The sequence below is a fragment of the Echinops telfairi genome, unplaced genomic scaffold, assembly GCF_000313985.2.
Source record: "Echinops telfairi isolate 266 unplaced genomic scaffold, ASM31398v2 ScPeMD7_443;HRSCAF=831, whole genome shotgun sequence".
Taxonomy (NCBI): Eukaryota; Metazoa; Chordata; class Mammalia; order Afrosoricida; family Tenrecidae; genus Echinops; species Echinops telfairi.
Genome location: NW_022104341.1, coordinates 54255111 through 54279017, shown reverse-complemented (window position 1 = coordinate 54279017; position 23907 = coordinate 54255111). Strand labels below are relative to the sequence as shown.

General features: G+C 36.4%; 1 protein-coding gene across 6 annotated transcripts in view; it reads left to right on the top strand.

Moving 5' to 3' along the window:
* LRRC7 (leucine rich repeat containing 7) overlaps window positions 1-23907 on the top strand; it is a 595712-nt gene that overhangs the window by 503692 nt on the left and 68113 nt on the right. For 5 of the 6 annotated variants that reach the window (XM_045292109.1, XM_045292106.1, XM_045292113.1 and 2 more), the window contains one exon: window positions 8026-8145. The exons of the other annotated variant lie outside the window; for it this stretch is intronic. In XM_045292109.1, coding sequence (XP_045148044.1) covers window positions 8026-8145 — 120 coding nt within the window. The remainder of the gene's footprint in view (window positions 1-8025; window positions 8146-23907) is intronic. 6 annotated transcript variants of the gene reach the window in all.

Sequence of the window (23907 nt, the reverse complement as noted above, 5' to 3'; positions counted from 1 at the left end):
GACTTGAACCTCCCACCAATGGACTTCCTCTTTCATGCCCCCTTCAATGCGAAGAACTCTGAATCTCTTCCCGAACGGAAATCAGTTCTCAAAACGATGGCTTGGTGTGACTGAACTATGGAATGATGTGATACCTGTATTAACTGCCAATAAAATGGTTTGGGGAAAGAAAGTTTAAAAAAAAGACCTTGGAACGTACTTGCCCGGAGGAATAGATGAGATAATATAACTTTAAATAAACACTTCCTCTAATGGGTTTGACAATTAATTAGAAATCAAATCATTAAACTAAAATGATGGGATTTCTAAGTATAGTGAGCAGAATAAAAATATATTGGTATGTAGGGAGCTGCTGCTTAAAACTTCTGAAATCACATCACATGAAAAAGCTCTTATTTTGCCCCAGGTTTTCCCTATTTACTTATCGATCTATCCATTAATAAAGCTATATTTTAAAAATGCTATATCCAATGTCTGAACAGTGGTAACACACACTAAACAAGGTTTCCTCAGTTTCTAAATCATTCTTCAAATATAAATTAAGCATCAGTGTATGTTGCATAAGGAACTTTGATGGTGCTGTGTGTTGAGTGTCGTGATGCTAGCTGCAAGGTCAGCAGTTCAATCCCACCAGCCACTCCATCGGAGAAATCTAAGGCTATCTATCTGCTTCTGTAAAGATTGACCCAGAAACCCAAACAGGGATGTGAAGAGCTGCAATACTTAATGGAAGTGGGTTGGGTTTGGGTTCTGCTATGTTGAATACATTTTTAGATGTAGTTTGAAATGAATTCAGTTTTTATAAGTCCAAGGATTTTTAGTTTTGTATAACAAAAATAATGCAGAGTTATAATATTTTCAGACTTCTTAACCATTCTTGGGCACAAATATAACCTGAAAAATTATCGTTGTTACATTAATTTGCAAATTAATAATACTAATTTAAATATTAACAGATTCCACCTCAAAATGAATTACCATCAATAGTTGTCTTTTTTAAGTAGAAAAGAAAAGGGAGAAAAAGAAGGGACACACAAGGCAAATGCTTCACAAGATGCTAGCGTTAGTTTAAGGCCTGTAAACTGGAAGCATTTGGGACAACTTCCCACCTCACCACCAGAAACGCTGTCCCATAGGGAAGGTGGGTACTTAGTCTGCTTCAAGCTCAGTCTGCCTCCTCTGGTCACGGCCCACCAGGCTCCTGAAGGAGGCCGTTTTTCTCAATCTTTCTTGGCCTAACAAGTATAACAATCAATTACAACATTTTTGTCTTGCTATTTAAGATACTATAAATTCATGCCCGCCTATTAAGATTTCTTTGTAGCTCCCTACATCCTCTTTAGCCATGAAAATTGCATTAAAGTACAGGGAAAGATCGGCCTATAAACAACCATTTTAAATAGAGAAATTTTGTTGATAAAATGAGCCAAAAAACCTATTCAGTCACCGGTGGAAATTCTGCTGCTGTCTCTCTGATTCGTGAAAACACAGAGCACTGTCCTGGCTGTCTCTTTAGGTGCCTGGCAAATGCCTTTCAAGAGGGCTAGGAAGAAAGAAGGAAGCTGCCCTATGAAGCTCAAATAACATTGTCACTGATCTCCCACTTTGCAGCTCGTTGAATCTTGCTTCCTCCTCTTAAGACAAGGAGCACCTTTTTTTTTTTCATTTCTTCTGCTCTGTCCCACATAGACTGTCTTTTTGTAAATTTTCCACCCACAAGGACTTTTGTGATTATTTTTCCTCCATGCCCTAATGCTTGCGCGAGCTCAGCAAATTATTTGTTGTTGTTGTTTTCTTTCCTTTTTAAAGGTTACTTCTGAATATCCACCAAAAATCCTGGTGGCTTTCCTTCTCAGTAAGCGGTTCAAGCCCACCTGCCACTCCACAGAAGAAAACTGAGGCTGTCTACTCCCATAAAGATTTTTTCTCCCATAAAGATTTGCAAACCCTCAGAAACCCTATATAATGTCACTGTGACTCAAAATTAACTTGATAGCGATGGGTTTAATGATTTATTTTGGGGGGTTTCTGTATATCTATAGGAGAGTTAAGGTCTTGGAAAAGTACCGAGGCAGTTCTACCCTGTGCTGTCGGAGCGCTATGAGTCGGCATTGGCTCGATCACAGTGATTCCGGTTTGGGGTTTGTTTGTTTGTTTTCAAGAATCTGGTGGCAACAAATGGTTAAGAGCTAGCTTGTTAATATAGAGGTTGATGATTCAAATGCCTTCAGTGGATCCTGAAGAGAATTAACTGGTAATCTGATTCTTTACCAATTACAGCCAACAAAGTGCTAGGTGGGAGTCTCCTCGGTCACTAGGAGTCATAGGAGTCAAAAAGGGCTTGACAGCTAACAAACAAATATTTATCTGGCTGATTTCCCCCCTCAATTTTCTATTAAGCAAACATTAAAACAAATAAAGCCGATATCAGTTTAGGATAATTGAATAACTCTTCACTTGATACACTATTTATATAGTGAAGATTCATGTGGGTCAAAGAAAATTGCTTCCTAGATTTTATGTGTTGAATATTACTAATTATTGGATATTTATTGCTTTTCCAATCAATAGTGTACATTTTTCAGGAATTACAAGCTAAGTATAAGTATTATACATTGAATTGTATTTTTCAAAAAAGTTTATGGAACTCATTTAAGATATTAGGAGTGTCCACAAACGCACAAAAATGAGTTTAATTTAATTTATCTTATATTTTCATCTGTTGATGCCTACTCTATGTTTCCTAGAAGACTTAACAATAATTATAACCTCAGAACTTTTATAAAGACATAAATATAACCTCTTAAATTAAAAGTTTATTTGTCTTTTTATTCATTTATTCATCCACTTATGCATTTATTGTTTTATTTACTGCCTTTCCAAAAAGCATCTAAGGCAACTTTTTATGATGGTTCTGTGTGCTTCCTTGAATGTGATCTGTTGTAATTGAGCATAGCTATGCCTTGAAATTGTATGTTATCAAAGATAAACATTAAATATCAATAAATATCCATTGGAGCTACCACTTTTGCTATGCAGACTAGTAGGATGAAAAAACCGTAGTATCCTTTGAAACAATGAAGAGTAGGATGTAGTGAGTCTAGTATGTTCCTGCTACCATGCTATACTCCAAGTATATTCCTTTGCAAAATAAATACTTGTCGCTACTGAATAAGGAAACTGAAGTTCAAATGGCACACAAAGACAAAGACCTCGCCTGTATTTACAGTTTTGCCTTCACAGCTGCTGCTGTTAGCCCAGTAATAGGTAGAATTTGAGTCAGATTCTGTCTACTCTGCTACATTGCCTTCTCAGATGTTTGTAAAGCCCGGCATTTTCACAGAATAGAATACTTATGGGACATAATAGTTAACAGTTGACAAATCTCTTTCATATGCATTATCTCATTTTCACAACAGTTCCAAATGATAGAATTTCTATGATAGGATGGCGAAAAGGATACACAAGTGGAATATATTAACTAAGTCAAAAGGCAATCAAGACCAAAATCATTTCCTATGTGCTTTAACTAGCCTATGCTGCCTTAGTTAGCTGAGGTCAGGAATGGTTAGTTACCTAGAATTCTTGAAAATCACATTCTCTGAGCACTCGGTGTCACCAGGAAGCATATTTGTTGGTAGGCAATGGCCAAAGGTTGCGGAGCCAAGAGAACCACAAGTTAATCCTCCATGAGACTACGGCCCTCAGGGGCAAGCAGGGTTGGAAAAGAAATCATTGGTCTTTCTAACTCCCTGTTTGCAGGTGTTTGGCTTCCAATAGGAATAATGTGGCCTTTCCATACTGGAGAAAATAATGGTTTTTTTTAAGTTTCCTTTTTTGCTCTGTTTTTTCCCCATACCTTGTATTGCCATGGTACGATATCCTATCGTAGTATCTACTTTCCCCATACCTTGTATTGCCATACTACGATATCCTATCGTAGTATCTACTCTTTAATGGGTAATTGAAATGGAAACTACTAGAAATTAATCATGAGTTCAAGGGAGGCAAGGTATTAATATGTGTATTAAATAATATTTTCATTTGATTTCTGCGTAGGAGAAGATTACTTCACTGACTTTTATCAATTGGTACTAACCCCACTGTCTTTGTGAATGAGAAAAGTTTAGATAGCGATGTTTGCAACTAACTTATTTTTAAATGTCTATGTCTTTTCTTACTGAGTACATGCAAATAACTTGGGATCAAATAATGCCAATATGTGGTTTGCACCGATTCACCCTTCTGTCAAGGGTGACTGATTTAATGCCTTTTTTCCTGTGCAAAGCACAGCAAGATCTACACGTCCAAAGTTTCTTTCGATTTCGCTACATTTATTATTGGCCACCTATCCCTCACAAAAGATTTGCTTACTTCTCTAGTTATAGGGGGTGGGGGAAGCCCTTGGTTTGTAAATCTATATTAATATTTATAGGCAATGACTAAACTAATCCCAAAATAATTAGGTTAGAACGCTGATGGATGTTTCCTTCCCATGTAATGACATGTTGGTTTAGAACTCTGTTGAGCAGGACAGCACAACCTCCAGCTGAAATCTCCTAAAGACGGTAACTGTTTTACTTGCAATGCTTATTCTTCCTTAAAAGGTATGACCAGAAAAGAATATCATTGCAATAATTTCACTGGAAATACTTTAGAGGAAAATGTGTTGGGACTGAAAAAAACCCTCGGCAGTGCCCTTTGTGAACTAGTGCCAATCACTAAGCAAAAATCGATTCTTGGATTCTTAAGGAATCCATCCCAAGACTTTTGCAAAATACGAAATTCTAATCTTGCTCTCATGTAACTTCTCCCATAAAATGAAGCAAGTATAATTTCACTAGAGTACTATGCATTAACTAGCCAACAAGAGTATCTCCACGGGACCCGCTAAGTTCATTTACTCCCTTGTGTGAATTCTGCTCACATTTACGTGTACCTCACCATGGACATATGCATAACATATGCATTCAGACACTGGTATGTATGTCCACACAACCACAAACACAATGACGCAGAGCCTCACCTGTATGCACACACATTTGTGTTGGAGCAAACAAGAAATGTCTTCTTCTGGTAGGCCGTTTTTATCCTTCACAGCAGTCAAAATAAAATCTGTTCAATCTGGAGAAGTCTTCAGGCCTGCATGTGTCCATAAGGCCTCGATTCAGCATTCCTACAGCTCTGATCAGGCACAATTTCTGGCTTTTCACTACGTCACAATCACCATTTTCTCTGTTCCCTGGAAACATCAAAGGTCTGCATGATTTAAAAACTGAAGAAGCTTACAAGTGTGAAGCTTTTACAAGTTTATCATCTTTAATTCACATATGGTAGAGAAATAATACTTCATTGCACTCATTTAAAGTACCCAAACAAAATAGCTAGAATGTGGTAGTACAAATAATTGAATGAATAAGTAAACCTCAATTTGGTTCTTTTCACAAAAGAATAAATGTACAGTGAGTGCCTTGTTAATTTTTTTAAAAACATTTTTCAGCTGCTTTTTTAACCTGTGCAAAAGTTTAACAAGTAAGCAACTGTGTTCATATAACACCTAGCAGCTGCTTATCAAGAGTGCCTTTTTATAAATACTATAGTACCTTGGGAAAGAAGAAAGCTCTACTACAGCATTCTCTTTGTTTGCTTTTTCCTCTTTTCTTTCCCTGCAAACCACAAGAAATTTTGTTCATGCTATTTGGTTTTCTACAGAGTTAGCACCTATCATTGCTCACGTAAAGAGAGAGAGACCAGAACCTTCTTTAAATTAATAAATAAAATTACTTTCAAGAAATCCCTTCTGCTTTATTCTCTAGTGGAAAGATCTTTGTAATGTGTCTGCTTATTCAGTTCCTGTGATACAGAGGATTGAATGTGGTTGTTAAAACTAATTTTAAAAAGAAAGATTGATTTAAAAGCTAGTAAAAATCATGGTCTATCCTGATACTAGGATTTTGACTAAAATACTCCCGCCTTTTTTTACACCAAAAAAGAATTTTGCAATTCTCAGTAACCATCAATGGAAGTCATGTTTTGGCAGCCGACGTAAGTTTGGTGGAAGAAGCAAGATGGGGATGATGTGATGAAAACTGGAAAGTCTATATTAAACTCTGGCCACTTTTCAAAGACTATGCCTCTAAGGCCAGGCAAAGCAAATATATTTATTTTCCCATTTCATTGACAAAGAAACCAATTCATAAAATGTGCAAGAACTAAAAATTCAAAAAGAAAACACTAGTCAGTAGGAATTATCCTGCATAACTATGTTTAACTGTTTCATTTTAACTATTTAATTTTCCATTTTTAATATGTGAATAAGTTATATATAGCATATGTAAATCTATTAATCTGAAAAAGTAAAAGACTAAAATGATACCTTTTTTTAGGTTTGTTTTTTTAATCATTTTATTAGGGGCTCATACAACTCTTATCACAATCCATACATACATGTAAAACAATAATACTTGAAAGCAGATGTACAGGCATTGAATAACCAACTAACAATTGTCTTCAAGTAACATGTACTTCAAACAAATTATCTAGATTTAGGTTCACAAACAAATAAATTCTCCTAACTAATCCAGGAGCTTAAATTCAGGACCGCTTTTCTCTTTTTTTTTTTCCACTCTTTTTGATGGGCTTATGAACACAGGATTCATGTGACCAAACTTCAAGAAAAATTAAATTAGCTTCTTTTCATTATATCAGTTCAGTTACATTGGGAAATATTCCTCTAGTATCATAATCCAATTTGAAAAGATTTCCAACCAATGCTTTGAAAAATGAATGTAGTCACAATGCAGATAGGATGCTTAGATAATTGTTCTTAAAGGAGTCCAGAATAGAACTGCTCTCCATTTGAGTGCTATCAGATGAAACTTGACAAGCATTCAGCCTGGAGAATGTTATGAAGAGATTAGCCCCATTCCCTTCCTGGGGTTGGAGGACAATTTCTCACCCCAAGTGGAAATGGCACATATGATTTCTAGCCAATTTCATTTGTCAGTAGAGCTCTTTCAGATCATGTACAGAAATTGGCACAGGAAGCACTGGCGCATATCTCACTGACACAAGAATGTCCCAGGAACTCAAAGAATATCAGTGTATCTTATAGATTAAAGGAGCAAGAAGCCTGTGAAAAACTTTAACTTGCTTCCACAGGAAAAGGATACCATTGCTACATGCCCCTGGCCCCAGAACTGGACCCCTTCTTCCTGAGCTTGTGTGGTTGCTTGGAGTTGGGGCGATGTAGTAATAGTATATTGTTTTCTGTGGCTTCCAAACTCATGGACACTAGTAATTTTGGAGACAGGGATATTATTATTTGATTTTTAAAGAGTGGAATATCAATAAAAACAGAATATCTATGAAAATTATAAACTTCACCATTAAGTAAAGTAAGCAAATTTGGATAATCAGTCATTATTTGCACTGTGATTTTAATAGCATAATTTTGACATTACTTTAATTTATCCTTCAACACTATCTGTGAATAATGTTCTAGTACATACATCTTGCACTATGCTAGTGTTGAACTGTTTTGTACTAGTTAAGGGCATTCAATTAGAATCAATGTAGCTTTATAAAACATGTTTTAGGCTGTGGTTTGGATTATTGGCAGGTACAGACAATATTTTATATGTTTTTTATGTATATTTTAAATGTTAAAATCATATTAAGAAGCCAAGTTAAGAAAACTTTAAATGTTGTGCTTTTTAATAATTGCTTAATTCTATCTTTATCCAGGTGCTGTAAATCATCTAAATTTTTTTTAAATCCAGAAAATAACTCTAAGATGGTTATTTTAATGGTACTTCTCAATGCTATGAAAAGCACTCAATTTAGAATTGTTTATAATAGTAGTGTTCCCAGTAAATATTGTAAAATAACACTTCAAGATCAGGATAAATGTTTTTCTACAATTAAATAAAATTAATTTTACCATAATCATCAGGAACTCTTTTCAGAAAACTATGATAAACTTCTATTACATCACTAAAAAATGCCATACCATTTTTGCAATAGACCCCGTCCCAGCAAAGCAACATTTTAGACAATGGACAAGAAGATGTATCTCCTAGTGGCCAATGGAATCCTTATCCACTTGGGAGGCGGGATGTACCTCCGGACACCATAACTAAAAAGGTAACCTATTTCAAATTGATAGCAAAAACTACTAACCTTGTGCATCCATTATAATATGTAATCCATATCTTGTCTTGACATCATTTCTAACTTTGTGATAAATTTAAGCTAAATATTTTCCCAATGCAGGGAGTTTAGTTAACTGCAAATGCATTTGAAAGAATAGAAAATGAACATTGCCAAATATTCAGAATCGATAATAAGTACTTATAAACAACATACAGCTCATTTCTATACATGCTATCACCTCAGGTAGAACTTGTCACCTACTTTGACATCTTGGCTTCAGCAGTATGTTTAAAATTTGTTCAATTTGTTTAAAATTGAACTTGACCACACAAGACCAAGTCACCATTTCTACAGTCATAGTCATTCGTTCACCCAATCATTCATTCAGCAGACGTGTACTGGGCAGCCACAGGGGCCACACAGCCCTGACATGTACTGCGCCTAGTTGGATGCTGCAGAGCAGAAATGACAACCCTTTTTTGCCACAAGGAACTGAAGGTAGGCTAACAGCTAAATAGAGCATGAAGATGCCGCCCACGTCGCCATCAAGAGAGTAGAAAAGACGAAGCATAGTCTGTGGGATGGTTTTTACAACATCTGTGATGGACAAGGGGCTTGGAGTCTAAAATACTGTAAAAATAATACCAGTCAATAAGAAAAGACACAATACAATATTAAAACTGGTAAAAAAAATAGAGGGAAATTAGAACATAAGATAAACATGTTTTGAAAAGCAGAAACTCTTATCCACCGGGGAAATGTAAAAGGGGTGGCATTGTACACCCACTAGACTGACAAAACGGAGCTTGGCATTGTGGTTACCTGTTGGGCTATGATGCTCAAGGTCAGCAACTCAAACCACCAGTTGAGAGAGGTGAGATTTTACTCCCCTAAAGAGTGACAGTCTCAGAAACGCACAGAGGCAGTTCTACTCTGTCCTATAGGGTCGCTATGAGTCAAGATTATTTTGATGGCGGTGAGTTTTTGTTTTGTTTTTGGAGATGTCTGAAAAATACTAAGCTTTTGCAAGCATATGAGCAGTGGGAACTCAGTTATATTTCTATGAGAACATAAAGCAAAACAACTTTAATGACAACGTATCCTGTAAAACAGCATGCACAAACCCAAGTAAATCCTGTCCTGAGTTATTATTCTAGAAAGACTCTTGTATATGTCATTAAAAATACTTGTAATGTTTGCATGATACACAACTGAAAAGTCCAAATGTATACTACCAGGAGAGTCTACAAACAATTTCTATCATTTGACAAATGAGTATTTGGCTACAATGAAAAGTAGTATACTACAATTATGATACTTATAAATAATATGCATAAACATGTATAAACACAATATCTATACATTTTAGATGCATCATTTAAAGGGAAAAGTTTCTAAAGACAACAACATATATCCAGAGTCTCATATTTGAAAAACTCAAAAAAACAAGCAAGACTAAAAATGTTCGCTTTGGGCATAAGTACAACAGTGGGAAAATTATTTTTAGAAGAATAATAAATAAAAAGCTTAGGATTGTGGCTACCTATAAAGGAAAGGCAAGAAGGGGGTAGGATTTGTGAGAAAGTTGGTGTTATTATTGGTAACATCCTCAATCTGAAGTTAAGTTGTGGTTCTTACCACATAATTCTTACATTCAAGAGAATTTGTTTTATAATTGTGTTTTCTAATATACAAAAATGGTTACATAAATCATAGGTGATTGTTTCTCCACTAAGAGCAACTTCCGTGCTTTTAAAAATATATAGTAAAAAATAAATTTAAAAATATATTTTTATAGTAAATACCAAAAAAGTTTATCCCAAAGAATTTTAGTGCACCTGACTTGAAGGCCTAATGTGCCTACTGCATAATGTGTGACACTGAAGGCTGGCTGTGACACTGTGTGGTGAGTGCTGTGAAGATGGGGGGCAGGGGTAGAACACCGCAGAGAACTCATGCTTAGTTGAAAGACAAAAGGAAGTTTAGAGATGAGGCACTTGAAGTCGGAGAGAAGAGAAGTGTAAAATAAAGCTGGAGACATCAACAGAAGACAGATCGTGTTGGGTTTATATTGAAGAAAGTAGGCTGGTGACCCCTGAAGTGTTTTTAAAAGGACGGAGACATGATTAAGTTCTCACCTAAAGAGCATTCTGACTTAGCAACAACAGCAAAATAAAATTCAAAAGAACAACCCAAAAAGAGCACTCTGGATTTTCTTGGAGAACGGATAGGAAAAAGACTAGAGGCAATAAAACCAGCTGAGTCTTTACAGTAACCCAAAGAAGACAACATGGAAACAGTGGTAGAGAAAAATGAATAGATCCAACATATTCTTAAAATTGTCAACAGGATCTTATTCTTAGAACACAAACTTTAGAGAATAGTTTCAAAATTTCAACTCAGGTTTCTAATTTGGACAACCAAGTCATAATGTGCCATTCACAGAATGGGGAAATATAGCTGGAGTAATGAATGGGTAGAAGTGGAAGACGGAAAAGGAGTTTGGATTTTGTATATTGAGTTGAGTTCTTTTTAGGGCATTCAACTGGAAATGTTAAGTGTATTTTTAGATATATTTATCCAGAATAAATTTATATGACAGAAATCTTAGCTGAAGATGAAAATTTAAGAATCATTGAATTGAGCTTTAAATGAAATGAATATGACACAAAACCCCAAAGTGCACCTACATTTAAAAGATGTACTTAAGAAAAGGGCACTGAGAAAGAATAATCAAAGATTTAATAAATAAAATGTTAAGTTGTGGAAAATCCAGCAGAAATGGCCTTGAACATTGGCAACTATTTAGCTGATGTAAAAAGTAGGCCCTACCTAGGGTGATCCTAGGACTTAATATGCATATCAAAATTATCAATGCTTAGTTTTTTTCCATCTCTCCACTCTACCATCCATACTATTGGCTGATTCTTTGCATGATTATAATATGGCTTCAGTGATATAAGATGTCCAGTGACAATCTGTGATAGAAGATTCCACTTGCTAGTTCAGTAGGAGAATGTAGCTTCTAGTATTTATCTCTTAAGAGTAAAACCATTCTTTCCTGATTTCGTCAACAATGTGCTCCTTACATCTCATTGATCTAAAACAGTTTAGGAGTTCCCAGAAGAGGAATTGGAATTATGTGATTGGCTTTGATTAATCAGTTGGAGTAGGAGAGATCTGTCAACTTCAAAGACCATGAAATAAATAGAAGGAAAAACAAAAGTGGTATCTTAGAAATCAATAAAAATGTTTAAGGGGGGGGGTCAACAGTGTCCATCGATACCAACAAACAAACAAAAAAAACAGGTTAAGTATAACAAACATAAGTTACATGAAATGATGGGAGTGAAATCTATATTAATCCACACTGATGAGTAAATTGGTACAGAAAATTCAAGAAGTTCACTTTTCAAAGGAATAATTTGTTTATGAGGGAATCTAGCAGGAGATATAAGGAGAAAGAAGGAATATTCAAGATATCAAACCCTTGAAAATTCAAGATATCAAACCCTTGAAATGTTTAGAGGTTGAAGGGAAGAACCGTTGGTGAAGAGAAAGTTGGAAATCTCAGAGGTTTTAATCAAGGATCTTATAAAAAAAAGAAACAACAGGAGAGTACAGGATCTAGGTCACCATAGGCAGTTTTTGCCTTAGATACCAAAAGAGAAGTATCTTCCTTTATGAGTAAAGAATAGAGGATGAACAAGATGGCCTGAACTTGAGGAGCTACCTGTCAGAGGCAAGGGGAAGTTACCTGACCAGAGGAAGCACCCAAACTTACACGTATAGCTGCTACCAAGGGTTACTATCACTTTCCTTTTTAAAAAAAAAAACCCTATTCATCTTTTACTTTTAATGTAACTTAGTAGATATTTGCATTGCCCATTCATTCATCTATTTTACATGAACTCTATTTTCAAAGTCCAGACTGCTATGTTTCATCATACCGTTAATATAAATCCTAATCATTTGCTTGCCTCCCTACTTGCTTTAAGAACCCCATTCAATCCTGTGATTGATTAAACTGGTTCATCTTACCACAAGCTAAGATAATTGTGGGATTTATCTGAAAACTTTGTGTAAAAGTTGTCAAATGTATAATAATGTAACTTGGCCTTAAACTTGTATCATGTCTTTAATGTCTAAAATCATTTATATCTTATTTTTAACATTATGATAAGCATCTTCTTACTGCTTCTTATTAAAACACGTTTGCCTGAGATCTGAAATTTTAGAGCCTATAAATAGATGTGTCTACCAAAATAGGGACAACATAGAATGCTTGAAATATTCAAATTTAGTATTTTGAGTTTGTTAGTTGAATGTGACTAGTTATGATTCATTAGGATTTGATATAAGGAAATGAAAGCAATTATAGGAGTATTAGCCTAGGCTAGAAGATTTACTGAAATATGTATGATAATTATATTACTATTTATTGGGTTTTCTAATCTACTCTAAATGAATGCTTTTAAAAGTTAACTTATGCAATTGCCATAAGTTGAGTAGGCTTTAGGCTAGACAGTATAAGAATGGGAAAACTGAAAATAAACTTTAAATTGAATGGAAAATGAAAGACATATAACTGAAGAAGTCTTAGCCAGTACTTTATTAGAGTTTATTTCTCAGAGCATCTGCAGAAGATTTTTTTTTTTAATCCTGGATCTATTCCCAATACCAAAAACTACTGGAAGGCTATAGAAATTTAGTGATAAATGTGTTTACGAAAACACATTGATCCTGTGGCTCTTTGTCCCGGCGATCAGAGCTCAAACTCATTTTGACCGTATTGATGGCCTTGGCTTCACAGTGATCCAGACACTGTTGAAGAACTCATGCAGGAAACCCTCCCCAACTGTGGATTCAAATGTGAAATAATTAGACCCAAAAAAATGTTCACTTCTCAGAAACAACCTGGCTCTATGTACCCTAGAGTGACAAAAGGTTGAGAATGTTAAAATATCCTGTCTGGTTTTTGTAAGGAATAATAGTTGGAGTTGTTTCTCCAATTCCCTCTTGCCATGTTAATCCCCCAAATCTCAAATGTTGATGTCCATTAATTGAAGAAGTATTGGAAAACTGCTAGAAAAAAATCACAGCACAGTTATGTATGTCTCTCTCTAAATTTCAAGCAGTCCTAAAAGAGTACTTTAACAATATTATTAAAAACATTTGCAATGGCTAAAAGCAACAATGGGTTCAGAAGGAGGATTTGTATCCTAGAATCTTACCACATTACTGATCTCACTGCTGCAGTGCTTTGGACTACACTGCAGGCACCAGGGTAAGAACTATAACGCACCATGTATCAAATATTTACTCTGTGTCAAGCATTGTGCTAAATATTTAATGTATTTCTTCATCTTATCTTCAACACTCATCTGAGAGAAACACAATCTTGTCCACTTTGTGAAAGAAGAAACTGAGGCTTTCAGTTCTGGTTACTTGTCACCACACCACGGACTGGGCATTTTCTATCACCTTCCCCCATGTAACAGAGAGGCACAGACACAAACCTGTCATAAATTTGGTGCAATTCCCCACAGGATTCATAAGTGTGTTTTGTCATAATTGTCAACAATCAGATTCTTTTAAACGTATTGATAATCCTAAATAAGTCAAATATCCCTGTGGATATTTTAAGTCAATGACTAACACCTGTAAGTGTATGTTAAAATGTTGGAGCTGAACAAAGCTGCAGAAAATGGTTAAAGCAGCATATTAAAGCAAATGAAATTCCAAATATATCCCTTCTGGAAAAAGTAACCAAGAGAATGTAAAATCCTAAGAGTATTGAATGTGAAAATTCTTTAATATAGGAGACTGTAGGCTCTCTTTCGGCATTCCTGCCCCTTCCTTCCCTGAATGTCTGTAACTCTAGAAGAGCCTATGATGTGGCGGTCAGAGGACTAAAGATGGGAACAAGGGCCAATATCAGAATGGACACAAGTGAACCAAAAGCTACAGCAGGTTTGATCATCTAGTCTTGGATCACAAAAAACCCCTTTACTGGACTGACCTGTACTTTTTGTGCATATGTATACTGCCAGCTCAGCTATAAGGACCTGAGGCTCTCCAAACGCCTGCCATGGCTGAGGCATGTTACTGGAGTTGTTTTCGTCATTTTTCTGTTTGTGTCTTAAAACCAATGGCAAATTTTGCTTTCAGAATCATATAAGGTACTTTATTCAATGGAAATTTTATTAAGTGTCCACAACATTCTTATTTGAATGTTGGCATTTTTTCACATAATGCATTTCAATAGATTTAATCAAAATAAACTTAAAAGGGTGAGTTCTAAAACATCTTTTGAAAGCCATAATTTGTTCTTTCTGTTAACCACATGGCCTAGCCATTGTTTATATTATTAAACAACAAAACCAGGCTATGTGAAGTGAGTTTTCACTTGGGAACAAAGTCAGTCAGTTGAGGAAATATTTAGAAAGTGAAAATAAACCAATGTTATTTTTAAGTGAGAAAGACATGTTTTAAAGTATTATATAAGAGAAATCACCTGGACTCACACATTTAAGAATTTAAATAAGGACATATTATTATGTTATAAGTGACTAACCTAAAATATAAATTATTATGTAATAGACATTTAAAAAGTAACTTTCTCATAATTGATTTCTATTAAAAATAATAGAATCTAAATTTGCTCAGTTTTCATGAGCAAAACCACATATATTAGTAGCAGTATTTGGAACCTGGATAAAAGTAACTAGAATTCTTGGCTTGTGCACTTTAAATAATACTGGGCAATATTGCTGTAGAAATCCTTTACATCAAGATGGGGAAGGCAATGTACTCAGCTAATTGACATAGAGATAGAGGAAGGTCTGGAATAGAGAAGAGAGACAGAGAGACAAAGGTTGAAGTATTGGAAAAGTAGGAAAGGCAGAACGTAGAGTAGACCTTCAGACTACTATTCACCTAGCAGAGTAGGTCAAGATGTAGCTGAAACACATGAAAATCAGTCAGGAAGAAGACATACCTTACTATTATCCATAAACAAAGTCAAGAATATCTATTCAGATTTGGAGTAAAATTGAAATTTAAAAATTATATTGAAAGCTAAGTGATTTCGAAGGCTGCAACCAAACTCTCCTTTAGTACAGGAGGAAATCTGTTTTGTCTTGTGCTTTATATTTTCACTCCCTACCCCACCCAAGCAATATGCATTAAGAATGAAGAGCCCCTTGATAAATCCATAAGCAAAGGAGAAGACACGTTCTGTACATAAAGCAGGCTCTACACTGGCCCACTCTTTTCCAGTTCTTCCTAAACCTCATGTTGCTCCTCGTTAGAGGAGAGTTATCAGTCAGCAAATATCAATCAGTAAAATTTTCCCTGGTGAAGTGAAATTCTTATTCTGGCAGTATAGGCAGTCCCTAAAACCCCCCAAACTGATTGAAATCCTTAAAATAAAGTCATTTCAAACCCAAAACATTTTTCCAAGCTTTAGAAAAAAAGATCTTTCTGCATCTTGTTTCATGTCTCCTCTTCATCCCCCCACCCCACCCCACCCCCTGCCTACCATACTCTTCTTGGGATTGTTGATTAGATCTTTGTTTTGAGCCATATCAAGGCTGCATCCACCACGGTAGTAACAATACGTGAAACCATTGAGGGAAAGTAGCTGAAAGAAAAAAACGTACATAGCCATTGAGTTCTGCCCCCAAATAATAAAGGAGCCAATGAAAGGACAAGATGATGTGATACAGTTACAGATTTTTTTTTATTTAGAAAAAAAACAAAAACTTTCAATATAATCAACAGCCCTTACGGGGACATTTCTTATACAAATATATGCATGCAGAGTTTTTCTCACACAAATATATGCGGAGTTTTCCTCTTGGTCAAATTTTTAGGGGACATTAAAGTTTAAATAGGAATAGCGGGATAATACCAAGGGGTGAGTGGGGGCAGAGATTTATTCCTGAAAGCACTTTGGCAATTACTCCCCAGATGCAAACAATGCAACCTGCTTTTCTCGGCGTCTTTGGTATCCAGAAATAATCTAAAACTCATTCATTTTGTGACTAATAAGTGCTGTTAATTTCACTCTCTGTTTGAAAAGAGAATTTTAAATCATAATCCCAAGCGAGCAGCCCCCCTGGGACCACCAGTGGAGGCAGACAGAGTCCCCGCAGCAGGAGAGGCGAAGGGACAGGGCGAGCAAGGCAATGTCAGGCTGTGATCTGATGGACAGAACTCCATCCCCCACACTTACACGGGGTCGCGTGACGTGCAATCTACCTGCCACAGTAACCAAATCAGGAAGAACTTTTTAACGAAATCAGTGGAATTGTTCCCTCTATTTAATGATTAATTTAAAATACTTGGCGCATTAATCTGAACCCCTAAGATGTTATATTTTAATCAATCAATTGTAGTATTATTTGGTTCATAGATATCTTTAAATCTTACTAGATTCCTATTATGTAATCAAATTTCTCCCTCCAAAACAATAGATGGAGGCTGTGTAAATGTGAAGAAAAATTCTTCTCTGACGTAAAACAGAAGTGACAGATGAGGAAACTATGAGGGTTATCTAGTTTTACAGTCATTTGTATATTGGGTTTTCTATTGTGATACATTATTCTGTACCTGAGAAAACATACTCCTCTATTGCCTAATGCCAGGGCAGCAATACAGCTGGCGCCAACAGTGAAAGACATCACTGTCACAGAATCAGGAGACTCTTCTCCTTGTCCAAATTCTAATTACTTCTCTAATAAAAGGACAAACCCTACGCGTATCGCTCAAATGGCTGTTAAGTCAGAGGTAGAAAATAAACTTAACAAAGACGAAAGCAATAGAAAGAGTGGCAGAGTGATCCTACGTGTTGTTTGTGTTTACACTCTCCTGTGTCAAAGAAAGCGAAAGTGAAAAGAGGGAGAAGCACAAAATTAATCTAATGCGATGAAAATGCTCATGATTGAATAGTTCGTTTGAATAGCTAGATAACCTGACATCCAGCAATTGCACAATGATTGATGCCAAATGGAGGATGTCAAAGTGATGAGATTCTCTTTCTTGCCACTTGGATTTTAAATGACTTAGTCTACAGCCCTGTTTCTTAGAAAGCTGGGGGGTGACAGGAATGATTGTCAAACTTTTATTGCTATTATTAACATTCTCCCTTTTATTTTATTTCCAAAATGCTTGTCAGATTCATTCCAAAACAAATCATGGACTGAAATGTGAAGACTTAGACAAATTTCATCACTCTGCTATCAGGCAGCCTCCACAGTTTTTTGGTTTGGGGGGTTTGGTTTGTTTGTTTTTCATTTCAGTTAATAATTTCAATTTCATAGTTGTGTTTTGTAGGTTGACATTTAATCATGGGGAAAAGTGCTTATAGAGATTCAATAAACCAGAGATAGCTCCTCTGCATATCAGTCAGCTGCCATTTTAAGATGTTGGCACTGAAATTCAAAGCCTTCTTTTCTCACACTCCTTCTTAAAAAATATTATTCTATTGCATGTTAGTGAAAATGTACACCGAGAATTGGGTTCCCATATAACAATTCCCACAAAATGTGTTCCGTGGCATTGGTATTCACAATCTGTCAGCATCCTCATTCATTACGTGGTCGATGCTCTGTTTCCAGAAATCTGCTTGTCTTGTCCCTTTATACTTTGAGGTGGGGGTGTGTTTAGAACAATTGTTGATCATTTGATCTCGCAGAGATACGTTTTTTAAAGTGTGCAGTATTCGTGGACATTATCCTTTATAATCTTTTTTATTTAGCAAAAATAATTTTTTAAAATTCAAGAAAAAAGTTCATTATCTTCCTGTTCCATTTTTGCACAAATTTCTTGAAGCTCCCTCATAGATGTCCCACTAAACATGCATACTAAGGAAGTGTGAGAAAGAAAGTGACAATATATCCAATGTGTATAGATTTAACAGAACATTGTACAGATATAACAGAGAATATCTGTACATGTTTATTTACCTTAGCTGCAAATATAGGCATTGAATGTGGTCATACATGCAAAGGGCAGAATTATGAAATATTCCTAGTCAAAGCCAAACACCTTGCAGGAAGGAGTCATTGGGCTTGGGGGCTTAGTACCTTACGTGCAGGGAACTCCGGTGCTATTTGACATTGTAACAAGGACAATGTTTCACATCCTATTTGGGGGTAATAGCTCTTAGTGGCCATTCCAGGATTCAAATATTAGTCTCTCTCTGTTTGGAGGGAAAGGGAGTGAGAAAAAAATTTAAGATGCATTGAAATAATTAGTCCAATGGACTGATGGATGACTCAGTGTTTCACAAAGTAGGTCATGTCATGAACCCCCTGAAGGGTGCTGGAACAACTTAGGGTGGCTATACATTCAGATAGCTACACTATACTGGATTGTGGACTCTAGCACAAAATGTTTTATTGACAGGTGGTTTCTGAGTAATTTTATTTGTCTGAAAAGGGGCCAGTAGGTGTGTGACTTAATTAAAGTTCTCTATTGTATTTCTCTGGCTCCTGCTATCCATTACAATGGCTACACAGAACTCACAGGGGGGGAAAATCATAGTTAAAAGATTTATTGAGGAAGTAAACAAGTTGTAATGCCATTGATAAATGCTAAGGATATGTTACAAAGTTCTTTCAGGCCTAATGACAAATGCCCAATGACCAGTGCCCAAAGGGGCATACCACTGTTGTAAGCCTCCAGCAGAAGTCTTGGGTCAGCAATCCCAGATCCCTGAATTAACTGCCCAGAGGCACCCCACTCCAGTAAACCTGAGTCTAAAGGCACTCACCTCCACTACCATGGGTCAGCAAGTCCACCTTCCCCAATCAAGTGCCCAGACGCATCCCACTCTGAAAGCCAGCCTCCCGTACAAAAGCACTCTGCTGAACTTGTTCTGTGGGTTGGGAAGTCCATCACTCTTGACCAACCCTTAGTTCCATTGGTCCTGCTGCTGCTCCTTTGATGTTATAGCTTTCTTCCACATCAAAGAGGTTCGCTATGCAGGAATCTCAGGTCCAAAGGATGGACTTCACTCTTGGCTCTGCTTCTCAGGGGCTTCCTTTTATACACCACAGAATGACATGGCAGGGAATTCTTGTCACAATTAATTACAGGTGAATCCTATCATGATTGGCCTCACCTTCTTACCATATCCATGCAGGAAAAATGTGCTTTGTGGAAATAGACTTTGGCGAGAAGAGCCACATTAAACAATCCATTGCGCCTAAAGTAGGCCAAACAAGTTTGGGGACCTGTGAATTGGGCTCACATCAGGCTCTGCAACACTGAGAACAAAAGAACCTGACGATGCCCATTACCAACTGCTCTGAAAGGGGCCATATGACAAGACAGTGGTTAGAATGGGAGAAATACATGGAGGAAAATTCAGAATTTGAAAACAAATTAAATCCAGGTTTACTGGTGATCAGATGGACCCGAGTGAAACCCCTGAGAATCTGACTCTTAGTCACCGTTCAGGTCTAGAAATGAACTGACCCCAAGGCTTAATTCTCCTCCAAACTGTAGACAGATCCATAAAGTTAACAATAACACCTACGAAGAGCAAACACCTTGGAGTAACCAACTATTTGAGATTTAAAAAGCAGCATCTAGCCAAGGACACAGTTCAAAAGGTTAGAAAATAAGGAGGAATGGATAGGAAATACAGAGAACAAGAATGATAAGGGATTTTAGATGGTAGGGATTGCAATAAATGACATGAAAGAAAAGGTGTAGAAATTGTTCATTGGAAAACACACCTGCTCTGTAAGCATCCAACAATGCACAGCTGAAAGTTTCAATAAGTAAATGACCCCTTCAGGTGGGAGTTTCAATCCCAGATTTTTGGAGCGCGACCCTTCAATGGTCACCTAGTCGCAACCAGTCCACTAACTATGAACTTTCTAAGGATTCGACATCTGTTCCATACTTTCTTCCATTCTAGAGATTCAACTATTTTGACCCTGGTGATAATGGTCACTAGTAGTAGCCAGGCTCCATCTCATTTTTCTGGTCTCAGGATGAGATCGTGAGAACATGATTCTTATGAGACCCTGATGTGTGTAGACTGTTAACGCTATAGACTAATTTCTTCTCTGAGTATTTGGTTCCCTTCTTTTCCTTTTCCTTTGATGAGAATAGATTTATATCCACTCCCAGTCTTTTAAGATCCTCGACTCTGCTCACCAAACTAGTATGTGGAACATTAACCTCTGTGAACGCTACACCCACTCCTCGTGTATCAACGAGGTAAGGCTGCAAAGACCAAGCGCTTAGGTCTTTTTCACACAAGTGGCGTTATGTGAAATGGAGAGTAACTACATCATCATCTAGCTGCCAAATATCATGATTATAGCATTGCCAAATTAAATCACTTTGTGCAGAAAAACCAGGGAATCATATCGAAAACAAGTGAGAAACGTCTAACTGTCCTCACTTCTAAGGGACATTCTCACAGTACTTTTTCCAAGGCAGATTTGTTGATTCATCTGGCAGACCAGGATATATTCAGTCTCTTTCGTCAACCCCGAGTTCAAAGTGATCTATTCTTCTACAGTTGTAGTTCTTGTTGTTGTCCAGCTTATGAAATGATTGATAATACCATCGATTGGGTCAGGCAAACTTTAGTCTTCAAAGTTACATCGTTTCTCTATTTTAACATTCTAAAGAGGTATTTTTAATCATTTTATTGGGGGCTTCTCACAATCTATACATCCATACATTGTGTGAAGCACATTTGTACATTTGTTGCCATCATCATTCTCAAAACATTTCCTTTCTACTTGAGCCCTTGGTATCAGCTCCTCAGCTAAAGAGGTATTTTGCAGCAGATTTGCCCAATGTAACATATCCTTTGATTTCTTCTGCTTCGGTGAGTGTTGATTGTGTGTGTATACAAGTAAAACAAAATCTATGACAAATGTGATCTTTTTTTTTAAACCGTGATGTTGCTTGCTAGTCCAATTGTGAACGTTTTTGTTTTCTTTCTGTTGCGGTGTAACTCGTATTGAACGCTACTGTCTTTGATGTTCATCAGTAAGTGCGCTTTTAGCAGTCTAGGTTTTATCATCTACATATCACACAGGTTGTAAACAAGTCTTCCTTCCATCCTGACACTGCCTTCTCCTTTATATAGTCAGGTGCTCTGATTATTTGCTCAGCTTATAGACTGAGTCATACGTTCCTTTCCTGATTTTGAACTATGCCCCTTGTTTCATTCAAAAACTTTCCTCTTGGTCTGTGTACAGGTTCGCCATGAGCACAATTACGTGTTCTGGAAGGCTAGCCACAGTTTGTGTGATCCACATAGTCGAATGTCTTCCTGTAATCAATACACCTATTTCTGGTATTCTCCATTTTTAGTCAGCTGATGTCAGCAGTGATTTGCCTTGTTCCATATCCTCTTTGGATCCAGATCGAATTTCTGACCATTCATATGAATAGAGGGTTGCAACTGTTTGTAAACTTTATTTACTTATGTTATTACTGATATTGTTCAATATTTTCCACATTCTATTGGGTAACCTTTCCTTAGAGTATGCACACATAAAGATTTCTTTCTGTCAGCTGCCTGGGTAGTAGTCTTCCAAATTTCTTGGCTAGACAAAGTGGTACTTCTAGTGTTGCATCAGGTTATTTATTCACGGCTCACTGTCAATTATTAGAACTTTGTTTTCTACCAATGCTTTCAGTGCAGCATTGACTTCATGCTTCAATATCATTGGTTATTGAACATATGCTACCTCCTGAAATGATTGAATCTAAGCCAATTACTATTGATACAGTGACCTTTTGTTTCATTCTCCTTTTCGTGATTTCTGTCTTTTTTTCCCATTGATTTCTGTCTTATTTAATATTTTGCTGCTTAGCTTTTTCAATATTACAACTTGAGGCTTTAATTTCTCTTCACTTATTTCAGCTGGAGAAAGGCCAAAGGGATTCCTCCCTTTTGATCTTCTAGCTCTGGGTTCAGGCGCATCCCATTATAACACGTTGTCTTCTTGAACAGACCTTTGAAATCTTCATTTATTTTGCTTCATCATGTCTTCTGTTCACTTTAACTATTTTATGATCATAAGCAAGGTTCAGAGTTTCATCTGCTATCCACTTTGGTCGTTTATTTCCCCCTGTCCTTAATGATTTTTTAGCTTTCTTCATAGATACTGGCTTGGCTATCATCTCAGCTGACCTTCGGTCAGTGTTCATTGCATCAAATCCATTCTTGAAATGGTCCTCGGCTGTGATATATTCAAATCATGCACTGGCTTGGCTATCATCTCAGCTGACCTTCGGTCAGTGTTCATTGCATCAAATCCATTCTTGAAATGATCCTCAGCTGTGATATATTCAAATCATGCACTGGCTTGCGTGCCTTTGTTTTCATTTCTTCAGCTTCCACTTAAATTTGCATATGAGCAAACACTGTCCCACAGCAGTCCCGTGGCCTTGTTCTGGTTGATGACATTGAGCTTCTCTATTTCTCTTTCTACAGTTGATTTGATCATCCACATAGTTGAATATCTTTGCATAGTCAATAAACACAAGTAAACATCATATTCCTGGCATTCTCCACCTTCAGCCAATATCCAGCTGATGTCAGCAGTAATTTGTTTTATTACACATCATCTTTGAATCCAGATTAAATTTCTGACAGGTTACTGTCAATGTAATGCTGCACCCATTTTTGAAGACTCTTCAGCAAAATATATCATTGGTTGAAATATTTTATAATTTGATCTCCAGCAATAGTGTATCATCAAGGTCATGTTGTCGAGCTTTCACATTTCAATCACCAATAGTTATCAATGCATTTCAATGTCACTTTTTTTTTCAATTTCAGATAGCAGAAGTTAGTAAATTTCTCCAGTTCAATCTCTGATCTTAGTGGGTTGTATGCAAATTTGAATAATAGTTGTATTAACCTGTCTTCTTTTTAGGATTAGGAATATCATGCTATCACTGACAGCATTGTTCTTCAGGAAAGATCTTGAAATATAATTTTTAATGATGAACTTTTCCCAGTGTTATATTGAGAAACTTCCAACCAGAGGATTCATCTTCCAGCACGATAAAAGACAATGTTCTGCTGATATTCACTGGCTTAATTTTTCACCCCAGAAGTAGATGACCAGGTCCTTGCTCATAGTCTCCCGTACTGTGGAAGCTTCTCTGACACCCCTTTACTTGGGTTTTAAAGATATTTCTAAAGCTCCATCCATTTATTTAATTCTTATCAAGATTTTTATATAAATAGGATGTTACATCGGTGAAAGTCAACATCTTTGCCTTGTTCTTCATCTTATGGGAAAATATTATTTTTCACCAGTAATTATAACTGTAAGGTAACTTGTAGATTCTCTTTATCAAGTTGAGGAAGTTCCCTTCCTTTCTTATTTTTCTGAATGGTTTTATTATGAATGAATGCTAAATATTGTCAACTTTTTTCTGCTTTGAATTATATAATCACTTTTTTTTCCTATAACCAGTTTATTGTTGCTGTTGTTAGCTATCTCATGTCCCTTCTGACTTTAACCCAACTTGCTGTCGTTGAGTGCTGCTAACCCATAGCAACCCAACAAAAAGGGGGAGAACAACCTCTGTGAGTTTCTGAGACTCTTTAATTGTTTACAGGAAGAGAAAGCCCCATTTTTCTCCCATTGTGACGTTAGGTCATCCCATATTTACAGTGTAGAACTACCTACATAGGCTTATAACTGGAATAAACTTCAATTGGAATTGGAATTCTATTCTCTATCATTATAT